The following is a 23,812-nucleotide window of genomic DNA, read 5'->3' on the forward strand; positions in this document are numbered from 1 at the left end:
TTAAATGCGTTTCTTGCAGAAGCACGACATCGGGGGAAAGACGTCGCAGGAACTGTAACACAACCCCCCACTTTATCCTATCTCCCAACCCGTTGACATTCCAAGACAATAGCCTCAACCCACTACCCCCCATCCCGAGAAGAAATGCAGAGTCCATCCCACTCCGAACACAATGATCGGATCAAAAGGGAAAACAATACGTTGCCTTGTGAAAAACAATGAACAAACAAACACCCCCCACCACCCCCCAACTGGAACTCTTTACAACACCCCCCACCCTGCACCCCTGCGTACGACTCAAAAGCCACCCCAACTTGCAGTGTGCCTGTCGCCCAGTCATTAAACTAATCTCCACAAAGAAACCCGGAGGAGGAAAGAGTCCCCTTACCCCCCGCCACCCTCGGGTCAATCCCTAAGGAAACATAATAAGACGAGAATCACAAAACTCAGCTGTGAGACAATTGAAGTGTTCAGACATTAGGAACCACAGTGTCACTCTTGGGCCGGTACCCCGCCCTCGGCACCACCAGGGTGCCCAGTTTGATCATCCCTTTTGGGCAAAGAATCCAGCCAGTCACTGACATTTTCTGGGCGGTCGAAGAAAAATGTCCGGTCCTCGTATTCGACTCGAAGCCTCGTCGGAAACAGCATAGCATATTTAAGACCCACATCTCGCAATCGTCTCTTCACTCCCTGAAACCCCATCCTCTGCCTCTGAACAAGCTGGGTAAAGTCCGGGTAGAAGTGCACTGAGGCATTGTCAAACTTTACAGGGCCGCCCACTCGCGAGGCCTGTAGGATAGCATCTCTGTCCCTGAAGTGAAAGAGTCTGGCGATAATGGGTCTCGGTGGGGCACCCATCTTAGGCCTCCCGCCCGGAACACGGTGGGCTCGCTCTACAGCAAAAAATTTGCTGAGTCCAGCGGGGGCAAGATGATTCAAGACAAGGTCCTCCACAAGGAGATCAGTTGCAGAGTTTTCGGGGGTCTCGGGGACACCAATAATGCGCACGTTATTGCGCCGGGCCCTATTTTCAAAATCCTCGAGTCGACGAACCATGAGGTCGTTGGAAGAGCGGAGATTACCGACTTCGGCCTGTATGTCCGAGACATCGGTAGTGAGGCTAGAGGTCTTTACATCCAACGACTTGACCCTTTCATTGGTTTTCGCCAGGTCGGCTCTGATCAAGGTAACGTCGACAGCCACCGTGTCAATCTTTAGAGCAAGGGATTCATACTGCTGACCCATACAGGCCTTCATGCTGGCGATGGCACCCATGACGTCCTGGAGGGTCAATTCAGAAGGAATAGCTGGGTCAACAGTGGGGTCCTCAGGAGTGCGGCTGGTCCCACCCGGGATCCCTTGGGCTGAGTGTAACGATCCATGACGTTAGTTTGAGTCAGTCCCCCTCGGAGAGGCGTCTTAGTTTTCCGCTTCTCAGTATCGGGTCTGGCGGCCATATTGGAAAAAGTGCCCCGGAGGGGCCCTCGAGACCTGGTGAAAATGGCCGAAGAAACCGAGGCCACAAGTCTCCAAAAGTGGGGCAAAGTGACGTAGATGCCGACCCAGGCCGATACGAGTCACTTGTAGACATAGGCACACGAAGAAAGCAGAGCCAAGCCGGATCCAGGGTGAATCTGAGCCGCCTCACGATCAGATAAGGCCCAAACTCAGCAAGCAAAACCGAAAGTAGAAAAGAGGCTGCCAGGGAGAGAACCCCTCTAGCCGTTGTTGTTCAACTACTTCACGGCTTCCTGGCCAGCAGAGCCCCCGGTCTCGTCCCGGGGCGGGCCGGAAAGTTCAGATCGACGTAACTGCAGCCCCCGAAGTCCAAATTAAATTTCTTGAAAGAGTAGTAATGTCAGCCAAAGTTCGTCTTCAAAAGCCCATATTCGAAATCAGGATGTTATCCAGGATATATGCGAAGGGCGGCGAGGGTCTCGGGAGCTCTGTGCTCACGCGGTCATCTCGGATGCTCGCGAAGCTTCTCCTACTACTGACTTTAATTTTGACTCAAATGCGCGTATACAGTGTAAATATGGCATTGAGCAGAGATGAAGAAATTACCCATTTATTTAGTTTGGCCCAGAGGTTTCCTCTTGGCACGATGCCAAAGGCGGTGGTAAAGTCAATGAATGCAGGGTATAATAGTTTGGCTTTTTTCACCACGGTTTCATCAACAGGTGCGTCAAACACATGAGGTTGTCCTTTATGTTACATCCCCTCTGAAAGTCTATTTGAATGGAGGGAATTAGATGGCAATCCCTGGCCCATTTTTTCAACTCTTGTTTTAATATTCTTTTGTAGCATTTGCCCCCTACATCAAGTAGTGCAATCAGCCTGAAGTTCTCAGGTGGTTTAAAGTCTACCGTTTTGTGGATTGGGACTAACGAAGAGCTCATCCAACTGACAGGTGTGGAGCTACTTACGATGCATGAGTGGAAAAGTAGAATCTGTGTTTTTGCTCATTTGTTGAGGGCCAGTTTAAAAACTGAGGCCAGCAGACCATGCAGGCCCAGAGCGCCTGTGGGCTGAATGAGGCTGATAGCCTTCTCGACAGATTTGATTAATACTTGAATGTTGGAGTCCCTTCAACCAAGGTAGGGCAAAACTGACTTAGGTCTGATTAGACTGTCATCGATGTATAGTTTTTCGATGTATTTTACCCAGCTAGCGGGAGCAATACTAACCACAGCTGGGAAGGACTCGTGGGCTGTCATGCAATTGATCAGGCACCAAAACGTCTTGGAGTCTTTTGATCTTAAACTTTCGCAAAGTTGTGCCAATTTGATTTTTGCCTCTTTCTTATTTTTACTTATATCTTTCCTCTGTATTCAGTATTTGGAGATCGGATTTTGCTTTTGATTTACAATTTGCCGCCTTTATTGCAACATTGTACTCTCAAGCACTTCTTCAATTTGGTTTTCATGGAGTTTACTTTCTCTGCAAGCTGGACGTTCTGGAAGGCACTCTTTCAGGGTTCAACTGAAGCCCTTCCTACCCTTGTGGCCTCGTGGAGTTGTGCCAATAGGGCCAGCCATGACTCAATCGTGTCCCTTCTGGCCTTAGCTGAGAATTCCTCCAAGTAGTGCTCCATTAGGGGTGCTAAACTGTCCTGTGCCTCAGTTGACTATCTAATCCATATGACTGGTTCTAAATCCTCCTTGGTGCCGATTGGAGACCAGTTTGGTCGAAGGGCGCCTAATATGTGCAAAATGAACTTTAGCATAGCGTAATCATTGACGAGTGTAGGCAATACCTCATAATCCCTGATTTAATGGAAATTTGCAATTCAAATCCAAATATAATCAAGCATGGCCAGCCTAATTGGCTAGAAATGGATGTAGGCTGCCGGTGAATCTGTTGTGAGTCTACTTCAATCGTAGAACCATATATTAAATGTAATAATAACTTCTTCTCCATACTTAACTATTTTTTGGAATTGTCTTTGGATTGAGGTTTTGTTCCAACAAAGGTGAACCACATTCAGCCAATGGTCTTGACAGATCCCCTTGTGCTCCTCTGCCAGCTTCAAGGAGCTGAGTGTCCACGAAAGTGCATGTATTTGTAGGAATCCAGATCAGGCCCAGAGCCTCTGCTCTGCCGTGGGTAGACTAGGAACCACCTCAAACGTTCACTTGAGTTGTGGGCGGGGGAAAGGAGGGGGTTAGGACTGTTAGATTTAGGGGCAACCTTTTTAAACCTTTTTGCAACTGTTGTCTGCCTCATATGTTTCTTTCTAATCCACTGCAGCTTCTATACTGAATAATGCTAAACTGACCAATTTCCCCAATCAGGGACGATTAACATGTGCATTAGGTTTACGTTAAATTTATAGTTTCTAAATTCTTGAATTTCCTCTCTATGTGAAAACAAAATGGACACGATTTTTATAGTTCCATTACAACCTGCTATTTAATTTAGCAGTTCCTGGGTCGTTCTGGTGGTATTGATCTAACAGGGCATTTGTATAAATCTCTATGATATTCTACTTTGCTTTGTAGATAAAGGTGGAACGTGTTTGTATACCATCCCCTACTCCTCCCAAGCAACCACGGATTACTGTTGGAAGAGTAGTTTCTGAGAGGCGGCTCCCATCTCCTCCATCTACTTTTGAATCACTAGAAGATGTAATAAAAGCGGACATTCAAGATCCTTTGGAAATTTTTAAAATCATTTCGGAGAACGGTCATCTTGGATTCCTATATTTGACTCCTCAAGATTCAAGATCATCGACTGACTATGATCCTTTTAAACTAAAGTAAGTTTTGTGGCTTTATATTTCTACATTATGGGGGACAATTTGGAACATGATGGGCACTGGAATAATGAATGAAGACCCACATTTATTAAAGTTTGCACTATTGATCGCTCAATACAACACAGTTTAGTGCAGTGACAATTTAAATGCAAAGTAAATTAAAGCTATCTAATGCATCTCATTGCGTCGCACAAGCACGTGAGCAACACAAGTAAGTGGGGGGTGAAGTGTGTTGAAATTGTTTAGTTAAGCTTATTTAATTTTTATGCGTAATACTTAATAGTTTTGTAGGCCGCATTGCAGTGTGTTGCCTAAAGGTAACGCCGATGCTGATATTGGCTTCAAAACACAATCTTGCTTCAGAAGCGATAATAGTTACATTTTCCAATACTCCTGGGTCTGCTGCAGAACCCAGGAGAAATGTTTTTCTGTGGTAGACTGGTATCATCATCATCGTCATAAAAAGCTTTATTCGACTAATTAAAACCAATCAAAAAAGCAGCACATATATTGCGCAGTTCATCACACACATAAAAACATGGTTAGAAACAATCAATCATACAGGTAACATTTATAGTTTAAAAACAGTTGATTTTAGAAAGCTACCAACACTTAAACAGACCTGGGTATTAGCCAATTATCATAGAAAAACAAGACTGGCTTGCGTGTCGAAATCCGTAAATATTTGAAACAGGTTCTAAATACTGTCAGGTTAACAGTACGTAATATTTGTAAAAGAAAACCAAGTGCTCAAGAGATTGCACCCCATACTCATCAAAGGGACAAACTATAGCAGAGCTAGTATCATATTGACCAAGGGAAAAGCAGAGCAGAGATCTTATGCTCCCTAATCTAGGGATACGAACTCAGCACAACTAGTGGTCGAAAAATTGTATTGTTTGATTTAATTGCTTACTCTTTCAGGGTGGGTTTACTTAACTGTTCCTGCTCCCTGGAGGGCTATACAGATCTAAAAAAGTGAAGGTGTTTAACTTTAGGGATATAAGCTTTGGTAAGGGGTGAAGGAGATGAAAACATACCCTCCCAACCAAAAGCCTTGGCACATGGCCTTTACCTATTTCCACCTAGGAATGGTAAAACCCTTATCGCAACCCAGACTATCAAGTATGATCATTCTATTCAGGGAAGTAGACTTATTAGCCCAAGTAGAGACGCAGAGGACAGGCGAAGCCACCCTGATCAAAATCTGAGAAATAGATTATGCCCAGCTCCTCGTGGAGGTAAAAATACGGGGTCGAGGGTGGAAGGCCGAGGAGCCGATGGCAGAAGTGGTTCGTATCTGCCTGGATAGAAGCATTCTCTCTATCATCCACACACCCCGGCACCTTACATTAAAATCAGAAGACATTTACGCTGAAAAAACTTCAAATAGGGGCTGGACTGGTTTGTTACCCACTCTCTGGGCGAAGGTAACAGAGCTCCCACTGCTTGGTTAAATTGGAGACACCGGTTTGCTATACAAGGCAACCAGACGGATTTCTGGTTAACAACATCCACCAAATAGGGTGAAGTCTAAAACCCTTTTGATATGTCTGCCTTCGATCAGTAAAGATCCTTCCTTTTTTAGATCTAGAGCCACAGACCATATACTTGGTTTTTGTAGTGATCATGTCCAGATCTAGACCATCCATGAAGGTGACAAAACTGATTAAGATCTTCAGTCCGTTAGGGTTGTGGGACTTTAACACAGCATCATCTGCGTAGAGTAAGGCTGGGATGGGTGTGGGCATGTCCTTCCTTGCATTTGAAGAAAAAAAATCGGGTCCAGGACACAACTCAAATGGACTCCTCGTCCGGTGCTGACTTATGGTGCCAGTATTCAGGCATAAAGGGAAGTAGCAGCCTACAGGTGGACGAAAATCTTGTTTTTCAGCGTCTTTTAGGTGTTTCTCCTGCAGTTCAAATTATGCTATCTATGAGGATCTTGGTGCAGGTTACTGTTTAAAAAGGATTTAATGGCTTTTCTATATTTGAACTGCAGGGGGAGCACCCAAAAGACACCGAAAAACAAGACTTTCTTCCATCTGAAGGCTGCTCACTTCCCTCTATCCCCAAATATTGGCACCATAAATAATTGGCAGTTCGGGCCTGACTGTTCCCATGAGGCACATGGTCAAACTGATTTGCATATGGCCATGTCTGAACTGGGGTGGCAGAGTGGGCTAAAGAACGGTGATGGATTAAACCCAGATCTGTTGACTGGGTGTGAGTGTGTGATTGGTTCAGATGCTCCGTCCATCACCACCCCCTTTTGTACCGCTTTGTTCGCCATAAGTTGGCAGGGTATGCTCAGATGTGAGTACCTTGCTCACTTTGCCACTGGATTCAAGCAAGCCTGGCTGAAGACAGCTGTAATGCCAGAAACCGGTCCTAGGAAGCTTGTTTCCGATCCAGGGAAGGCATGGCTTGGCAGTTCGGGCTGGACTGTTCCCATGAGGCACAGGGTCAGACTGATTTGAATATGGCCATGTCTGAACTGGGGTGGCAGAGTGGGCTAAAGAACGGTTGATGGATTAAACCCAGATCTGTTGACTGGGTGTGAGTGTTTGATTGGTTCAGATGCTCCGTCCATCACCACCCCCTTTTGTACCGCTTTGTTCGCCATAAGTTGGCAGGGTATGCTCAGACGTGAGTCCCTTGCTCACTTTGCCACTGGATTCAAGCAAGCCTGGCTGAAGACGGCTGTAATGCCAGAAACCGGTCCTAGGAAGCTTGTTTCCGGTCCAGGGAAGGCATGGCTTGGCAGTTCGGGCTGGACTGTTCCCATGAGGCACAGGGTCAGACTGATTTGCATATGGCCATGTCTGAACTGGGGTGGCAGAGTGGGCTAAAGAACGGTGATGGATTAAACCCAGATCTGTTGACTAGGTGTGAGTGTTTGATTGGTTCAGATGCTCCGTCCATCACCACCCCCTTTTGTACCACTTTGTTTGCCATAAGTTGGCAGGGTGTGCTCAGACGTGAGTCCCTTGCTCCCTTTGCCACTGGATTCAAGCAAGCCTGGCTGAAGTCTGCTGTAATGCCAGAAACCGGTCCTAGGAAGCTTGTTTCCGGTCCAGGGAAGTCATGGCTTGGCAGTTCGGCCTGGACTGTTCCATGAGGCACAGGGTCAGACTGATTTGCATATGGCCATGTCTGACCTTCGGTGGCAGAGTGGGCTAAAGAACGGTGATGGATTAAACCCAGATCTGTTGACTGGGTGTGTGTGTTTGATTGGTTCAGATGCTCCGTCCATCACCACCCCCTTTTGTACCACCATAAATAAGTCAGCACTGGAATATATGTTCTGTTGCAAATTTCCATCAGGAGAGTAATCAGTTTATTGCCCATATTGGCGGTCAAGTTAAAAAGTAAGCCCACCAACGAAATGCTGCTTCCTATTTAACAAATAGAAGTCCCAGGTGCACCGGAACCACAGGGGGGGTCCCAGATAAGAGAAATGATAGACCATCTCTAAGGAGTGGCTTTTGACAATTAAAAAAGGGCTTCACATATTTACTTACACATCCTATATTAAACATTTTACTGTAGTTGGTATCAAGATCCAACTTTTCAATGAAGTAAACAAAAGCGTCAATTAATTTTTTCAGGGTATTTGGAGTACGTGCTACAAGAACCGTACTATCGGCATCAATGGAGGAAAGGCATGGGTTTATTATTAACCGTTGGTGTAACCTGCCCTTTCTCAATAAGCCTCCCCTCAAGGTTAACAAGATCAGAGCCAATATGCACCCTTGTCTTATGACCCAGGCTAGACAAAAGCATCTGGTTAATTTTCCTTTATCCCCAAATTTAACCCAAGCTGATAAATTATGATCCAGGGCCTAAAGGGAAACCACCAGTTATTTATTTAGACCTCTGACAAGTAACAGTGAGCAAAACGTTGATCTATTAATGATGTTGAAGGCCCATGACAGGTCCATAAAGGCCAAGTTTAGTGGTGTGAAATAGCAGTAATAAACTTACGGACTCAAAGATGTAAATTTAAACATTGCTAAATCGTCCCTACTGCTGACCTCAGATAGTATATTGTGTTCTGTAGTCCACAACAATAATCTATCCAGGACAACTCAATTTATTATTTTAATTATCAAAACCAACAATGAATTTGGACGAAAGAAATGAGAATCAAATTGTTTACCCTTTTTAAAAATACAGACTAAAATGGCTGAACTCTAAGACTGCGGAGCTCAATTTTGCAGGCAGAATTGATACTTTTCGTCATTAAAGGAGCCTAAAGCTCAAGTGTCTCCTTATAAAAGTCCATATGGGCCCGTGTGGATCGGGAATTTGTTGGAGAGATATTAAATAATGACGGAAAATATAGCATTTAACACTTCTAATCTAATTTAAATACAATAGACAGGTAAAATATTGGAGGAAAATCCTCTGAGTTCTCATTGTTGCTGCCCAGAAAACCAAAGCTCTTTTAAATATGGTCTATCCACCTGTCAGGTTTGATGATCACTGCCAGGCTAGAGTTTTTTGAGCGTCTATTAGAATTGGCTGCCTGCCATACTTTCCAAGGCCTCTGCCATTAGCTCCTTTCTCCTTTTAGTTAGGGATTGTTTATAAAACATTGACACTGGGAAATTACTTCCCTGTAACTTGGCACTCTTCTCAATGCCTTAAGTAGTCTTCAATTAGCCAAATTACGCACATTGTCAAACCAACTAGTAGGATCTCTCCTACCACATCTTATTGGCTTCGTAAGCAATTAATTTGTTTTGGAGCCCAACCCAACAAAAGCCCAAACTACATCTGATATATCTTCCAATGAAAGGCAGTGACACAAGTTAAAGGTCGGACTTAATCAAGATAGGCATCGAACCAGAAGATTAGCGAGTTATCTCAGGAAAGTGGTTCCATGTTCTTTTGTCGTACATATAACATAACCCCAGAGAGTTTTTACCCTTTGGGCTGGCCAGAGTTATAATGAGCACATTATGATCACTACAAATACTCCGGAGAACATCTACCAGTAAAACATGGTGGCTCAGATTTCTTAGTCTAGAGTTGAGCTAGATCCATGTCCACCATAGGTTGAGGTGGACGATGCACTAGGTCCTAATAACTCCTGGACGTTGTACAACTCAGTATGTAATTAAATGAAATTATCCCACTAGGGTCCTGGGCGAATTTCCCCTTGCTCAAGTAAATCCTTAAAAAACATCTCCAGTCAAAGACAAAGGCCTACCTCCCAATTTGGCATTACATTCGGCGCCCAACAGTAAGCTATTTGCTACATTTGCGGTCAATGTGGGCAAATAGTCTATAAATTCAAATAGAGTGCAAAAATGTATATTATTTTTATCCCAAAAAGTAATCATTATAGAAAGTAATCATCACCAAATTAAAATTATCCGCCCATTTTTTTTAACGCCTAAATACATATGCTGTTGATTGTGTTAGGGGTTATCAAACATTGTAAGGTGACCTTGAACTATGTAGACATCCTGGCATTTGCCCTATTTGAGGCTGAAGGGTTTGCGGCCACCAAATATTACTGTAGGAAAGTGCCCTTTTTTGGATGATCACCTCCCCCCCCCCCCCCCCCCCCCCCCACACACACACTTTTGGGTCTAGACACTATTATTTTGGAACTGGATGATATTGTCACCTTTAGCTCTGCCTAGGAGGATCACCTAGTCCACCTGAGAGATGTTTTGCAGGTCCTGCAGCAGGCAGACCTCACAATCAAGCCCAGTAGTGCCAGATTGGGCAAAGTTCTGTTATCTACTTGGGCCACCTTGTAGGTTGAGGCAAAGTGAGACCTCTCCGACACAAGATCCAGGCTATTCTGGACGGGGAGCCTCCCAAGACACAGACCTAGGCCAGGACATTACTCGGCCTGACTGGATACTGTAGGAGGTTTGTGAAGGGGTATGATACCATAGTTGCCCTTCTCACTAAGATTACCTCAAAGGAGCAGCCAAAGAAGAACATTTCAACCACAGGTTGTCAAAATGCCTTTGAAACCTTGTAAGCAGCCATGTGCTTGGCACCTGTCTTAAAAGCACCTGACTATGGTAAACAGTTAATTGTCCAAACAGAAGCTTCTGAGAATGGGACAGGGACATTGTTGTCACAAACCAACGATGAGGACCAGGATCAGCCAGTAGCATACATTATCAGGTGTCTTCTCCCTAGAGAGCAGCGTTGGAGTGTCATTGAGAAGGAAGCCTTTGCTGTGGTTTGGTCCCTGAAGAAGCTGAGACCATACCTGTTGAGGATTCACTTCAAAGTTCCAACCAACCACAGGCCTCTCAGGTGGTTAATGCAGATGAGAGGAGAGAACCCCTAATTGTTGAGGTGGTCCATTTCCCTGCAGGGGATGGACATTTGTAGTGGAACACAAACCAGGGACTGACCAGGCCAGTGCAGATGGCCTTTCCAGGTTCTCCCACTTAGACAATGAGAACTACCAAGAGGGAGGTTAATGCTGATCTCCTTTCATTTGGGGAGGTGGGGAGTCATGTAGCAGAGTGCCCTTTTTGGATTGTCACCCCCCCCCCCCCCAACACACACTTTTTGCTCTAGACGCTGTGGGTTTTGGTACTGGAAGTGCACTGGACCTGCCTTTTGTCCAGTGCTCTTTCCCTCAAATAGGTAATGCGAATTGGTACACCCAATTGGCACAAAGCTTTAACCCTCCTTGTAAGTCCCTAGTATATGGTACCAGTGGTACCTAGGGCAAGGGAGTTAAAGGGGTCCACAGGGCTGCAGCACTATTTGTGCCATCCTGTGTGAACCAAGCAAAACTAGAGTCTGCATAGCTGCTATCTCAGCCTCCACAAGCAGCTGACCTGCTCAAGTTCGACTCTGCACACACCACATGTGCAGAGTCCTTTCACTCCCTTGGTATATGTACGTCACCCCTAAGGTAGGCCTCCTAAATCCCAGGAGGCAGGGGGCATTGTATCCAAAGGTGAAGGCATATATGTACAGACATATATACCTCTACAGTAGCCTTGTCATTCAAGGTTGCTGTAAGTGAACGGTGGTCCATAGGTTAACGTGGACTGGCTACCTGACCAAACAGAGATGGCCAGTTCTGCCATGGTATCACCAAATTTAGTTGTGTTTGATATCAAACATTGTGCTTTTTTAACCCTGACACAATTTTTGTGTCGAGGGTGAGCTGGCATGCACCAGATGGCTTCCTTGGAGGAGGCCCAACAAGATACGAAGTCCCCTTACGCCTTTGCAGGCTTCCTTACTCATTTATCACCAAGACGGCAGTCTGACCTCCTGCTAGTTAGTGGTATCACTCCCAGAGGACGTGAGACAAAAGGTTCAGGCAGGAAGGCCTCCCAGGATGTCTACTGAAAGACTCATCAGCGATGTGAGTCTTAAAGGCTTCACTGCCTCTGATACCTAATTGACTTGTCCCCCAGTGGCCCGTGCCATCTTGAAAAGACCTAAGAATAGTGGATTCTGGGTAACTTGGTGACATACACCCCCCCCAGATGTCGTCACCTCAAGGGCAGATTAGCCGCAGGATTAGAAGCCCATTGGCTACTATTCCTCACCCCCTAAACACCCTCTAAATCCAGGATTTAAGGGGCACCCCTGACACCAGAACTCCAGATCTGCTCTGAAGAAGAAGAGTACAAAGAAGAGACCATGTCAGCACAAGGCAGAACTCCACAAACAAGAGGTGCAAAGTACTGCACCTGTGGCAGCCCTCTGCACCCCCTGGACTACGACTTGTCCATGACCAATGACGTGTTCCAAAAGGAAGATGAACCCCTCTGCGACCCAAAAACTTCACCAGGACTCCCTAGGACTAGAGGTACTAGTCCACTGCTGTTGGGAGGCACAAACCACACTTCCAAGTACTAAAGAAGGACTGTCCACCATCCCAAAGGTAACCAGCCAGATGCCTTCTGGAAAGTGTAGTCCTGAAACTCAGCGAGTCTCAGTCCTCTACAGCTTTCCCAGGATTGTGGAAAAAGATTTGCTTCAATGCTCCATTTGCAGTGGCCAAGGTTTATTGGTGGTCTTGCTGACTACTAACTACTTTACACGACGCTCCAAGATGAGGGAATCCCTTGCTCCATCAATCTTCTCCTTCTGTAGTACAGTTGTCGAGTATTTGCATCCCAAACCTGTCTGCGTTGGCCCGCCTGATAAAGGCAGCTCCTGAAGTCCCGGTCAGCACCATGGATAGCCAAGTACACCTCTGCACTTGATACGCCCAAGTTAGGTACAGCTGTTCTGCCTGGTGATTTCTGGCATTGGGCCTCCTCCAAGCTTCACCCTTAAAGGGCTCCTGTGAACTCGACCTGCAAGCATCAGTTTGCTAAGTACTGCTTAATCAGCGCCCGTGGCTCCCATTCAGCACCACGGACACCCAAGTCACCTCTGCACCCGGACTCCCTGGGCACGGTAAAGTATTCTGACTGTCGATGCTTGGTCTGTGGACCCGCAAGACCTTAACTTCAAGTGTGTTCTGTGTAACTCACCCCGCAAGTGACCGAGTGTCACCTGAGACTTTTCCCACCGCCATGATACAGTGTGACAGCTCTGCAAAGAATTGATTTTATTATCACTGTAAATTCTATAACTCCTGTAGAAATTCAATCATGATGTAATTCACATTTTTTGATTCTTTTGGATATGACTTGCACTGATATTTTATGGATTTTTATAAACTAATGTTGTATATATATATATATTGTCTCCAACATTGTATTGTGCTTTTATGATTACTTTTCTAATCAAATAAAGCTGATTGAATTGAATTGAACTATAACTCCTATTAAGCAAACTTTACATACTTCATTCTGGTGTCTAAATGATATAAAAAAGTTCTATTTTTATAAATCAGTGTTGGGTTATTTTCGAGTCATGTCGGTTACTTATCGTCAATGTTGGTACTGTAAAAGTTTTAACACATATTCCTCTTAGCAAGCCTGTCTGCTTGTTGCCACTCTACAAGGACTGAGCGAAGAATTACTGATGTGAGTTTGCGGTCCACTTTTGGGTATTGCAATACTATTATATGGTAAGGCCTCCCAGCCATACCACATATTATTGCAACCTTGTACAATTACACATAATCATCACAAAAAATATCATTGATGGCCCAAGTTTCCTGCCTCATTACAATATCAAGTTTGTGAATTTCTTCTAGTCAGTTCTCAACATGTAGCTTGGAAGTGACACCCACAATGTTTCAAATTGCAGTTGTTATTTTAGATGAAATAGTAAAGAATTGCAAACATCCGTCCTCTCGTAGGGGATTTCCATGTATAGTCATAAGCACCTGAATAGTCCCGCCCACGTGCGGTGACCCCAGAACACTTCTTTAGATATATCTTCTTAAGTGGGTATTTTTCGCCTTTCTTCAGGAAGGCCTGCAAAGACACTTACGAGAAAGAGAGACAATAATGCAGCCTCAATACATAGACTACACTGGCCGCATCTTCATCTTGAAGTGAAAAAAAGGGAGCCAGTATACTATATTCTGTGCAATTTTTGTAGTGTTTAACACACAGAAAAATCCCCTTCACAAAACTCCTTTTTTCATGATAGAGATGAAAGGAGAGGACAGAATAGCCCCATAGGCTGCCATTATATGTCTTTAAAATAGCTGTGCCTTTAAGAATCCAGAGACCACCAGTATCCCATCATGCACAGCAAGTGGCAGTTACTTCAGTTCTTTTTTTCTGGCTCCTGCTATCAGGACCCTGGAGGGTTGCACTCTACCAATTTTGTTTTTTTCTTCAAAATTCACTTCTGAATTTAACAAATAGCTACCTCACTCGACGTCTTTGCTCTTTCCCTACCTTTTCCTGTATTTTTCTGATGGGAATTTTGAAAATTTTCACCCAAAAATGTGATCTCTTTTTGATGAGGCAAACACAAGGAGATGATAGACGGAGCCCTGAAACTTTTCAGACATTGACCCCCAGTCACAGATCTGGGTTGAATCCATCATCATTCTTTAGCTCACTTTGCCACCCCAGTTCAGACACAGCTATATTCAAATCAGTCTTGATCCTCTGCCTCATTTGAACAGTCCAGCCCAAACTGCCAAGCCATGTCTTCACTGGACCGGAAACAAGCTGTGAGAAGTTGGCCTGGTATATGCTGTCCACTAATTTAAGTGGGCGCCTTGCACCAGTCTAAATGACCCTTATGATGTATGAGGTCAAAGATAACCTTTAGAAAGCTATCCTAGTGGTAGCTGTGAATAGCAGTCTTCAGGCTTAATCTTGAAGGAATGTAAAGCAGCTTGTTTTACCAGAACATCACCTCCTATATTGACTAAATGAAAGGAGAACCACACAGTAGTTATATAAAAATATGTATTTATTAATATAACACTCTCTAGTATCCTCTACACGAGGATAGCACACAGTACGAGATCAATAGAACAGTTGTAAGTAGTACAATATACAGTGTGCTCTAGGGGGAGACCAAACGATGTACTAAAATAGTGGTATAAGAATCGCGACTTGAGTCAAGACAAGGTCTGGAGCACGTAAATCGCTGGGACCCCAAGGAACCATGCAATGTGATTTGGTAGGGACCCCATGGAGGACGGGTGCTGTGTGCTAACACGATCGCGGGCTCCGTACAATTCTATGGGGTAGTCGCGGTTACAGTTTTAAAGGTCAAGGACCCTTCTTGGAGGACTTCGAGCAAACCCTTTGGAACTTAAGAGGTTGGAGAGCCACCCCACCTGTGAATACCGTAGCACCCGAGTTACCTATCCCAGGGGAGCCGGGAGCATAGGTCTGGAATGGTGTCGGAAGCCGCCGTCATTCTCAATGGAGGACTGTGAAGAAGTTCTGCTGCTATGAAGGTGAAAAGGGTCTGGTGGAATCCAAGCCTGGATTCTGGAAGGAAGGAACCTCAAAGCAGAGGGAACAGAGACTGGGTCACGTCAGAGTGACCAAGGGCTTGATACACGAATGCCCACCGATGTCGGGTGCTTCAGGTGTGAAGGGGGATGCTTGACTCTGCAGCCACGAGGACCAAGAGATGTCGAGGATGACCAGGACCCAGAGGTGAGCTGTCCCACAAACGATGTTGAGTGCTGAGGGGTCGGTGTCTGGCTCGAGCACCAACAAGCCTTAGCAAACGCAACCCCCAGCAAGGTCCAGGGGACTCCCCAAGCAATGGAGAGTCAGGGCATGTTCGGAGCAACCAGGAAAGCCCGGAAATCAAGATGACTGAGGACCCACAGGCCAAAGGACCAGGAGTCGCGAGGGGACTTCTAGCAAGATTGCAAAGTACCAGCCCACGGAGCACTCGGCATGAGTAGGCTGGAGTTCTTTGGTGTAAATACGGCTCAGGGTTAGGACTACACGGAGTCCAATGCACAAGCTCGGGAATCACCAACAAGCATATGCAACTGCAAATGGACGAGGTGCACAGGGGTTCAGATTATGCAGTCCCTACAAGGGATACTGGCTTCAGACTTGATGAATGGGCAGATCGACCTCAGGGACCTTACCACAAACACCTCCTGTGTTGCTGAAAGCTTCAGAGTCTGCAGAAGCTCAGGAGCAACAGAGCGGTCAGTTGCATTAAGGTGCCTGCTGTTGCAGGGAAGTGACTCCTTCAGTCCAAGGGAGAGTCTTCAGATGTCCTTAGTGCGCCACAGGTCCTGCATGGAGCCTGTATGGAGCAAGGGCACAGACAAAGTTTCGGATGGAGAGGGAGACGAAGTCCAGAGTGTCCAGATGGTCAAAGGTCGGTGGTTTCTTCTTGTAGAATTATAGCCAGGTAAGCCCTTTTGTACCCACTTGAGGGGGTTGGACAGATTTGGAGAACCCTCCTAGAGGAGGGTCAGGACAGACGGGTGGTTACACCCATGTCCTTTGTCCAGCTTTGCGCCAGAGCAGGAGCCAATGGCTCCCAGAACTGGTTTGAGCTTGACTATGCACAGGGACACCAAATGTGCTCCCAGTGCAGACTTTCAGGCACTCTCAGAGTGCACCCACCCAGTCCCAATACACTAAACCCTGTCTGGTAGGTGGTCACAACTCCCTGTGACAGGATGCCTATTGTGCTGCCTTCCTCTGCTCGAGCTTGGCTCAGCAGCGGGAGGGCAGTAATGTGTCTCTGGTCAGCAGCATCCATTTTGTGCTGACTGGGTCGAGAAGGCTGACACCGGATAGACTAGTGACCCCACAAAGCTCGCTTCTGAAATGTAGAATCCTACCTCCCACATTGGTTACTGGTGTGGAGGTATGATTCCAAGGTGTTTGATACCAAACATGATATGTTTCTATGCATCCGTTTTCAAGATAGCATTTACCATGAGGTTATAATGCACCTCTACCTATATGTCTGACTGAGTCACAGACAACCGGGGAGAATGGTCTCCGAAGGCTGCAGAGGGGCTCTGCTCATGCAGGGGCACTCTCACACTAAAAACCCAGCACCCTGCATTCAGGATTGATAAGGCCTGCTATAGGGATGACGTATAAGTTTTAATTGTAGTGACCTGTAGATATAGTGAAATTATATCTAAAGTAAGTGGTGCATGCACAGCTTACACAGGTTGCAGTAGCAGACCTGTAGTTCCATTTTGCATGGCCTTTCATTGGTGGCATAATACATGCTTCAGCCCATGGGAGACCTCTGGAGTACCTATGCCCTGGGTACATGGGTACCATATACTAGGGACTGATAAGGGTACCCCAGTATTCCATCTGGAGTATACCAAAGTACATGTGTAATACAGAAAGCAGATAGACTGGGCCCTGATTAGCAGGATCCCAGTCAGACAAGTCAAAAACAGTTCAACATCAAGCGAAAAAGTGGGGGTAACCATAGCAGCAGATCCTACATTCCTGCACAAGCATCCTGGGACTGGTTTTGCGCTAACAGCCCTCATCAGCCAGGCTAGCTTGATTCTAGTGGCAAAGTGAGCAAGGGACCAACGTCTGGGCATTCCCTGCCAACTTAGGGCAAACAAAGCAAACACAAGGATATGATGGACGTAGCCCTGAACTTTTCAGACACTCACCCCCAGTCACAAATCTGGGTTGAATCCATCACGTTCTTAAGCTCACTAAGCCATCTCAGTTCTGAACCAGCTATATGCAACAGCACCTCACCTCCCAGGTGTTCAGAATGCTCAGGCCGATTCTCTCAGCCGGCTCCTCCAGGAAAAACATGAGTGGGTCTTAAACAATGATGTGGTCCACGATATCTTCAGAAGATGTGGCACTTTGGAGGACTTGTTCGCCACCGCAGAAAAGAGCAAATGCCAAAGCTTCGTGTCGACGTACTACCAACCGGGAACTCCGGGAAATCCCCTATGGATCAACTGGTCAGGCAGATTTCTCTGCATCTTTCCTCCAGTTCCCCTAATCCCGGCAGTCCTCATTAAGCTGTCGCAGTTATGGGCCAAGATGATACTCATAGCCCCGGAGTGGCCACATCAGTGGTGGTTCACGGACCTCTTTCACAGGTCCATCCACGTACATCTCAGGCTTCCATGCAAAATGGATCTGCTAACAACGTTCAGAGGCCAGATGGTGCACCCCAACCTCTCCTCTTTAATATGGCAGCATGGTTCCTGAGGGATACCAAAGGGGATGATGGACGGAGCGTTTGAGCAAATCAAACACTCACCCCCAGTCAACTGATCTGGGTTTAATCCATCATCATTCTTTAGCTCACTCCACCACCCCAGTTCAGACATGGCCATTTGCAAATCAGTCTGACCCTGTGCCTCATGGGAACAGTCCAGCCCAAACTGCCAAGCCATGTCTTCCCTGGACCAGAAACAAGCATTCTGGGACCGGTTTCGGGTTCATAACCCTCATCAGCCAGGCTATCTTGAATCCAGTGCAAAGTGAGCAAGAGACCCATGTCTGGGCATACTCTGCCGAGTTAGGGCGAACAAAGTGGTAACAAAGGGGATGATGGACGGAGCGTTTGAGCAAATCAAACACTTACCCCGTCAACTGATCTGGGTTTAATCCATCATCATTCTTTAGCTCACTCCACCACCCCAGTTCAGACATGCCCATTTGCAAATCAGTCTGACCCTGTGCCTCATGGGAACAGTCCAGCCCAAACTGCCAAGCCATGTCTTCCCTGGACCAGAAACAAGCATCCTGGGACCGGTGTTGGGTTCATAACCCTCATCAGCCAGGCTATCTTGAATCCAGTGCAAAGTGAGCAAGGGACCCACGTCTGGGCATACCCTGCCAACTAAGGGCGAACAAAGCGGTAACAAAGGGGATGATGGACGAAGCGTTTGAGCAAATCAAACACTCACCCCCAGTCAACTGATCTGGGTTTAATCCATCATCATTCTTTATCTCACTCCACCACCCCAGTTCAGACATGGCCATTTGCAAATCAGTCTGACCCTGTGCCTCATGGGAACAGTCCAGCCCAAACTGCCAAGCCATGTCTTCCCTGGACCAGAAACAAGCATCCTGGGACCGGTTTCGGGTTCATAACCCTCATCAGCCAGGCTATCTTGAATCCAGTGCAAAGTGAGCAAGGGACCCACGTCTGGGCATACCCTGCCAACTTAGGGCGAACAAAGCGGTACCAAAGGGGATGATGGACGGAGCGTTTGAGCAAATCAAACACTCACCCCCAGTCAACTGATCTGGGTTTAATCCATCATCATTCTTTAGCTCACTCCACCACCCCAGTTCAGACATGGCCATTTGCAAATCAGTCTGACCATTTGCCTCATGGGAACAGTCCAGCCCGAACTGCCAAGCCATGTCTTCCCTGGACCAGAAACAAGCATCCTGGGACCTGTTTCGGGTTCATAACCCTCATCAGCCAGGCTATCTTAAATCCAGTGACAAAGTGAACAAGGGACCCACGTCTGGGCATACTCTGCCAACTTAGGGCGAACAAAGCGATTCCAAAGGGGATGATGAACAGAGCCTTTTTTCTAAAACTGTGAGGTACTCTGCAATATCCCTCCTGATAAATATTACAAAATTGCCCTCATAAGATTCAGCCCAGGGCCCTATCATTGAGTCCCTTCTCACCATCAAGATATCAGAAAAAGTTGTCAAGTTAAAACTTGAGTTCCCTAACCAATATGTAACCTTGTTTTTTAACTGAGCAGTTCTTTCCTCCAAACCTGGTTTCAAATGAGGAATGTTTCCCAAAACAATTACAAAAGGGTAAGCAGCTGGGGATAAATGTATAGCAAGAGGAGTCTCTGGGCTTTGCAGCAGTGTTCAATTCTAAAAAAATAAACCTCTGTGTTTTGGCTTTTTTTCAAAATGTTTTTATCGCGTTTTGTATCCTAAGAAACAATATACAGCAAGTATTAGCAAATGCTGAGAGTTTACAATTCGATTCAAAAGAACAGTCAGGGATATAACAACATTTTGCCAGTAAGTCTATGAATATAAGCCACTGTAGAGCAGAAATCAGTTAACGAATAAGACTTGTAAAATTAGTATCATACACAGCACAGCACGTGTGAGATGAAGGAGATAGATGGGGGAGGAATAAAGGAAGAAGAGAAGACGAAGAAAAGTGTAGAAAAAGGTCATTAAATACAGAAACTCTACAAACAAAAATAAAAAAACTCCACGATTAGGGTGGGTTAATCTTTTGCAGATATAACTCCTGTTTGGACTATAGGAGACAAGGGACCAGATGAAGGTGGCTAAAAACCGATCGGTAAAGCCGAAATTCTGTAAATTTTGGCTTTACAGAACGGCATTTAGCCCAGTGCGATGTAGGTATAACCGAATGACATAGGTAATAACGAATCAGTAAATTAAAGAGAAACAGTTACCGATTCCATATTTACCGATCGGTGAACACCGAAACCAAAAAATACCGAATCAGTAAATAAGGAATCGGTAAAAATTCGGAAATGCGATGTAGCAAAATTCGGTAATACCGAATTTGACCAAAGTCGGTAATAAAGAATCGTTAATTACCACTGACCCAGAGCAGGTGGTAATCGGGAGCAGTGCATAAACACAGCCCCAAAATGCAATAGTGTGAACATAATGGCGGCCCTCTACATCATAGCAAGGCGGTTACGTTTGCGAGCAGCAGGACTGAGGGTTTGGAGACGGGAAGAGCGTGTGTACAGACTGCGTGTCACACTGTTCCAAATGACTGAGCCAGAAATTCATGACAGGTACAGGCTACACCCACACACCATCCTTGACCTGATATGGGACCTGGAACCATACCTGGAGCATCAGACACCAAGGGCGCACACAATACCCACCCATGTACAGGTACTCTGTTGCCTGCACCTCCAGGCATCAGGAAGTTACCAGGGTGTGATAGCTGTGGCAGGTGGTGTGTCACAGAGCTGCCTATCCCAATTTTTTCAACACCTTTCTGGACGCCATGAATGCATCATTACATACGCTTCCCCAGCACACAGGCGGAGCTGCAGAAGACCAAGCTGGATTACTACCAAAAGGCACAGATCCCACACGTAATAGGCTGCATCGATGGGACTCACATACCAATCTGCCCACCAGCAGCTACAGAATACATTTACCGCAACCGCAAATCCACTCACTCCATCAACGTGCAGGTGATATGTGATGCAAACTTCATCATCACTGACATTGTTGCAAAATTCCAAGGGAGTACCCACGACTCCTACATATTGAGGAACAGTGGGATCTATACATGTCTGGCTGCTTGTGAATTCGGAGAAGGATACCTATTAGGTAAATCAATGTGACACACCCTGATGTATTCCTTGGATTAACGTATTGGTAACACAAATTAATGGCACTTTCTTTTACATTTAGGTGACAGCGCATATGCCCTCGGTCTTTCCTACTAACCCCATATCTCAACCCATCCACCACAAGGGAGAGGAGATACAATGTGGCACATTAAAGCACACGCAACGTTGTGGAGCGCACCTTTGGACTGCTAAAAAGCAGGTACCGTTGCCTCCACAAAAGTGGAGGTGCACTTCAGTACCGCCCCATCATCTGCTGCAAAATAATAGCAACATGTGCAATGCTACATAACCTTGCTACAAAGAAAGGAACAGCAGTGGAACTAACTGACTCTGAGGACGAGGGCGAGGACAATCCTCAGCCAGAGCCCTGCGCAGCTGGTGTGGCAACAGCACCGGATGGGAGACAAAGATGGGCTGAGATAACACGCAACTGAGTGAGTAAGACTTAGCCAGTTACTGTATTTGAGTGATGGTGTTTATTTATTAAAGCACACCACCAAGATCAAAACCAGTGTCCAACAGACATGGGTTACATCACCCATTTCATGACAACCATATCCTTGTTGGCTCTATTTACTGCGCCCACACGCTGCATTGCCACATTCATTGGTCCCACTGTCTCCACTGCCAGTATGTTCCTGGACAGCGCTGTGGCGTTCACTGCGCCTCCTGGTCTTGGTGGGAGAGGGCGTAATGCTACTACTGTCCCCCCCTCTGCTGTAGTGGCCTCCTTCTCGGTTTGCAGCAGTTTCAGTGCTGAGGTCATTGTCACCATCCCCTAGCCACATACCTACTACAGTGTGCCATCTCCTCCAGCATGGCTATTGACCATCTGCACATGAGGGAGGTAGCAGTGGACAGCCGGTTCACGGCCTTTGTGTATGCATCAAGTCTCTGCCTCTCCCTGCACCCAGAAAGGCGGTCCTCCTCAAACTTGCTGCAGAGCTGCCTCACAGCCGACACCGCGTCACTCATGCCCTCAGACATGGTGTTGTTAATTGCACTGATTCCCTTTTCAATTTGGTGCATGTGCGCATTCATGTGTGACATCTCCATTTGCATTGACCGCATCGCTCTCCATTACAGGCGCTGGACCTTCAGAATGTTGCCTTCCGGCCCAGCGGACACACTGTCACCTTGATCTGAGATTGGAGGACTGGCTTCCTTTGCCCTGCGGCGTCTGGAGGATGTGTGGGCGAGCTATGATGAGGACTCAGATCCTTCCCTGTTGCCGTCCTCAGACACTGGTGACTGTTGGCCTCCTGTTCACTCCTCCTCTGACACCTCCATCTGCTGGAGGGTGGCCACGGCATGCCTCCTGCCTGACTGTGGTGGTGGTGTTGATTGCGGCAGTGGGGATAGTGTTGGTGGTGATGGCGGCGTTGTCTGGAGCTGTGGTGATGGTGGGGAATGGAGACGCTGTTGTTGGTGGTAGTGCGGTGGTTGTGTGCCCTGCAGTCGACTGCTCCTCCTCCTGTTGTCTCCCCTCTGGCCTGGGTGCCTTCCCTCTGCTCCCCTCTGCTGCACTGCAAGATGTCTCGCTGTAATGACAGAATGTAGATATACTCACTTTGCTGGCAGCATTTGCATTGCATTAAACATTATGCCTGCCAATAACACTGACTGTCCTCTGCTTGCTAATTGCTGGCACATGCTTTTGGGTTTGCTAGACTGACTGTTCTGAACATGTTTCTTATGACTACATGTCCCATAATACATTGCAGGTTATGAGTAAAACATGGACTGAAGTGGGAGTCCCTATGCCTCTCTGGGGATTGGGGTTGGGGAGGGGGAAGCACAGCATGCTGGGCATGCATCTTACCTTGTTTGCTGGCAGCTCTGGCAGAGCTGTCTGCGTCGCCAACGCCACTCACACTCTCCGGCTGGAGGGTGGACTCTACCATGAGCTCCAGAGCTGTTGGTGCAGGTGCTCTGCTCCTCCCTCCACCAGTTTTGCTAGCCTGCCTCTGCCTCTCCGCCATCCTCGCCTTCGCAGTCTTCCTCAGGTCATACCACCTTTTCTTAATGTCCTCAATGGAGCGCTGGGTGACCCCAATGGCATTTATCTTGTTCTGGATCACAAGCCAGATCTGTCTCTTCTGAGACTCTGGCACATGGAGGGACTGCTTGCCAAAAAGCTTTTCATGGTCCTTGCTGACGTCTTCGATGAGGACTTCCAGCTCCTTCTCACTAAACTTCATCTTCCTTTTTAGGTCTCGCTACACAGTGCGTAAGCACTGCTTAAAGGGACCTCTTGTAATCGCTCAGCACTTTACTTGAAACTCATGCATGTTTTGCACGGTTTCCTATCAGTGCTCGTGCATGTATGGCATTTACCTCGCGGGAGCCAGCAGCAGCGCCATCTGTTAGTAATGATCGGGCTGGCTTGCGCGCGCCACTGAAACACCTTTGAGTGGTGCCAACAGCGTTGCTTTAACTTTCGCGACCACCCTTGTTTTGTAAAAGCATGTGTCTTAATTGCAGTTTAGTTATAAACGATAAAGCGGGAACTGGTGGATTTCACGGCGACTCGAGAGGGCATTAACCTAACCGCCATTGTAGATGTGTTTACCATCGCCGCATTAATGACCACCTGATGCGGCGAGGGGCCGGGCACAAGCCGAGGCGCTCACGGCTCTCCTGATTGGGTCAGGAGAGCAGTTGTGTTCTGTATTCAGTGCACTGCGGGTGTCATGCAGGCTAATGAGGAAGAGACAGCTTTTGTAAAGAGATTAACAGCTTAATTGTTCTGCTCCAGCAAACTTAGTGCAACAGGCCGCGGCTATTGTCTGCACCGAGTGTGAGTAAATGAGACTGAAGCTTCGGATGGAATATTAAGCCTACTG

The 23,812-nt window shown here is 46.6% G+C and overlaps 1 protein-coding gene across 1 annotated transcript in view; it reads left to right on the forward strand.

The window, feature by feature from the left end:
- Positions 1-23,812, forward strand: part of LOC144820261 (dynein axonemal heavy chain 6-like) — a 1,187,310-nt gene that overhangs the window by 123,735 nt on the left and 1,039,763 nt on the right. Inside the window, exon 4 of the mRNA XM_078677850.1 lies at positions 4,005-4,261. Coding sequence (XP_078533976.1) covers positions 4,005-4,261 — 257 coding nt within the window. The remainder of the gene's footprint in view (positions 1-4,004; positions 4,262-23,812) is intronic.

This window comes from Lissotriton helveticus, chromosome 2_1 (assembly GCF_964261635.1).
Source record: "Lissotriton helveticus chromosome 2_1, aLisHel1.1, whole genome shotgun sequence".
NCBI classification, from domain to species: Eukaryota; Metazoa; Chordata; class Amphibia; order Caudata; family Salamandridae; genus Lissotriton; species Lissotriton helveticus.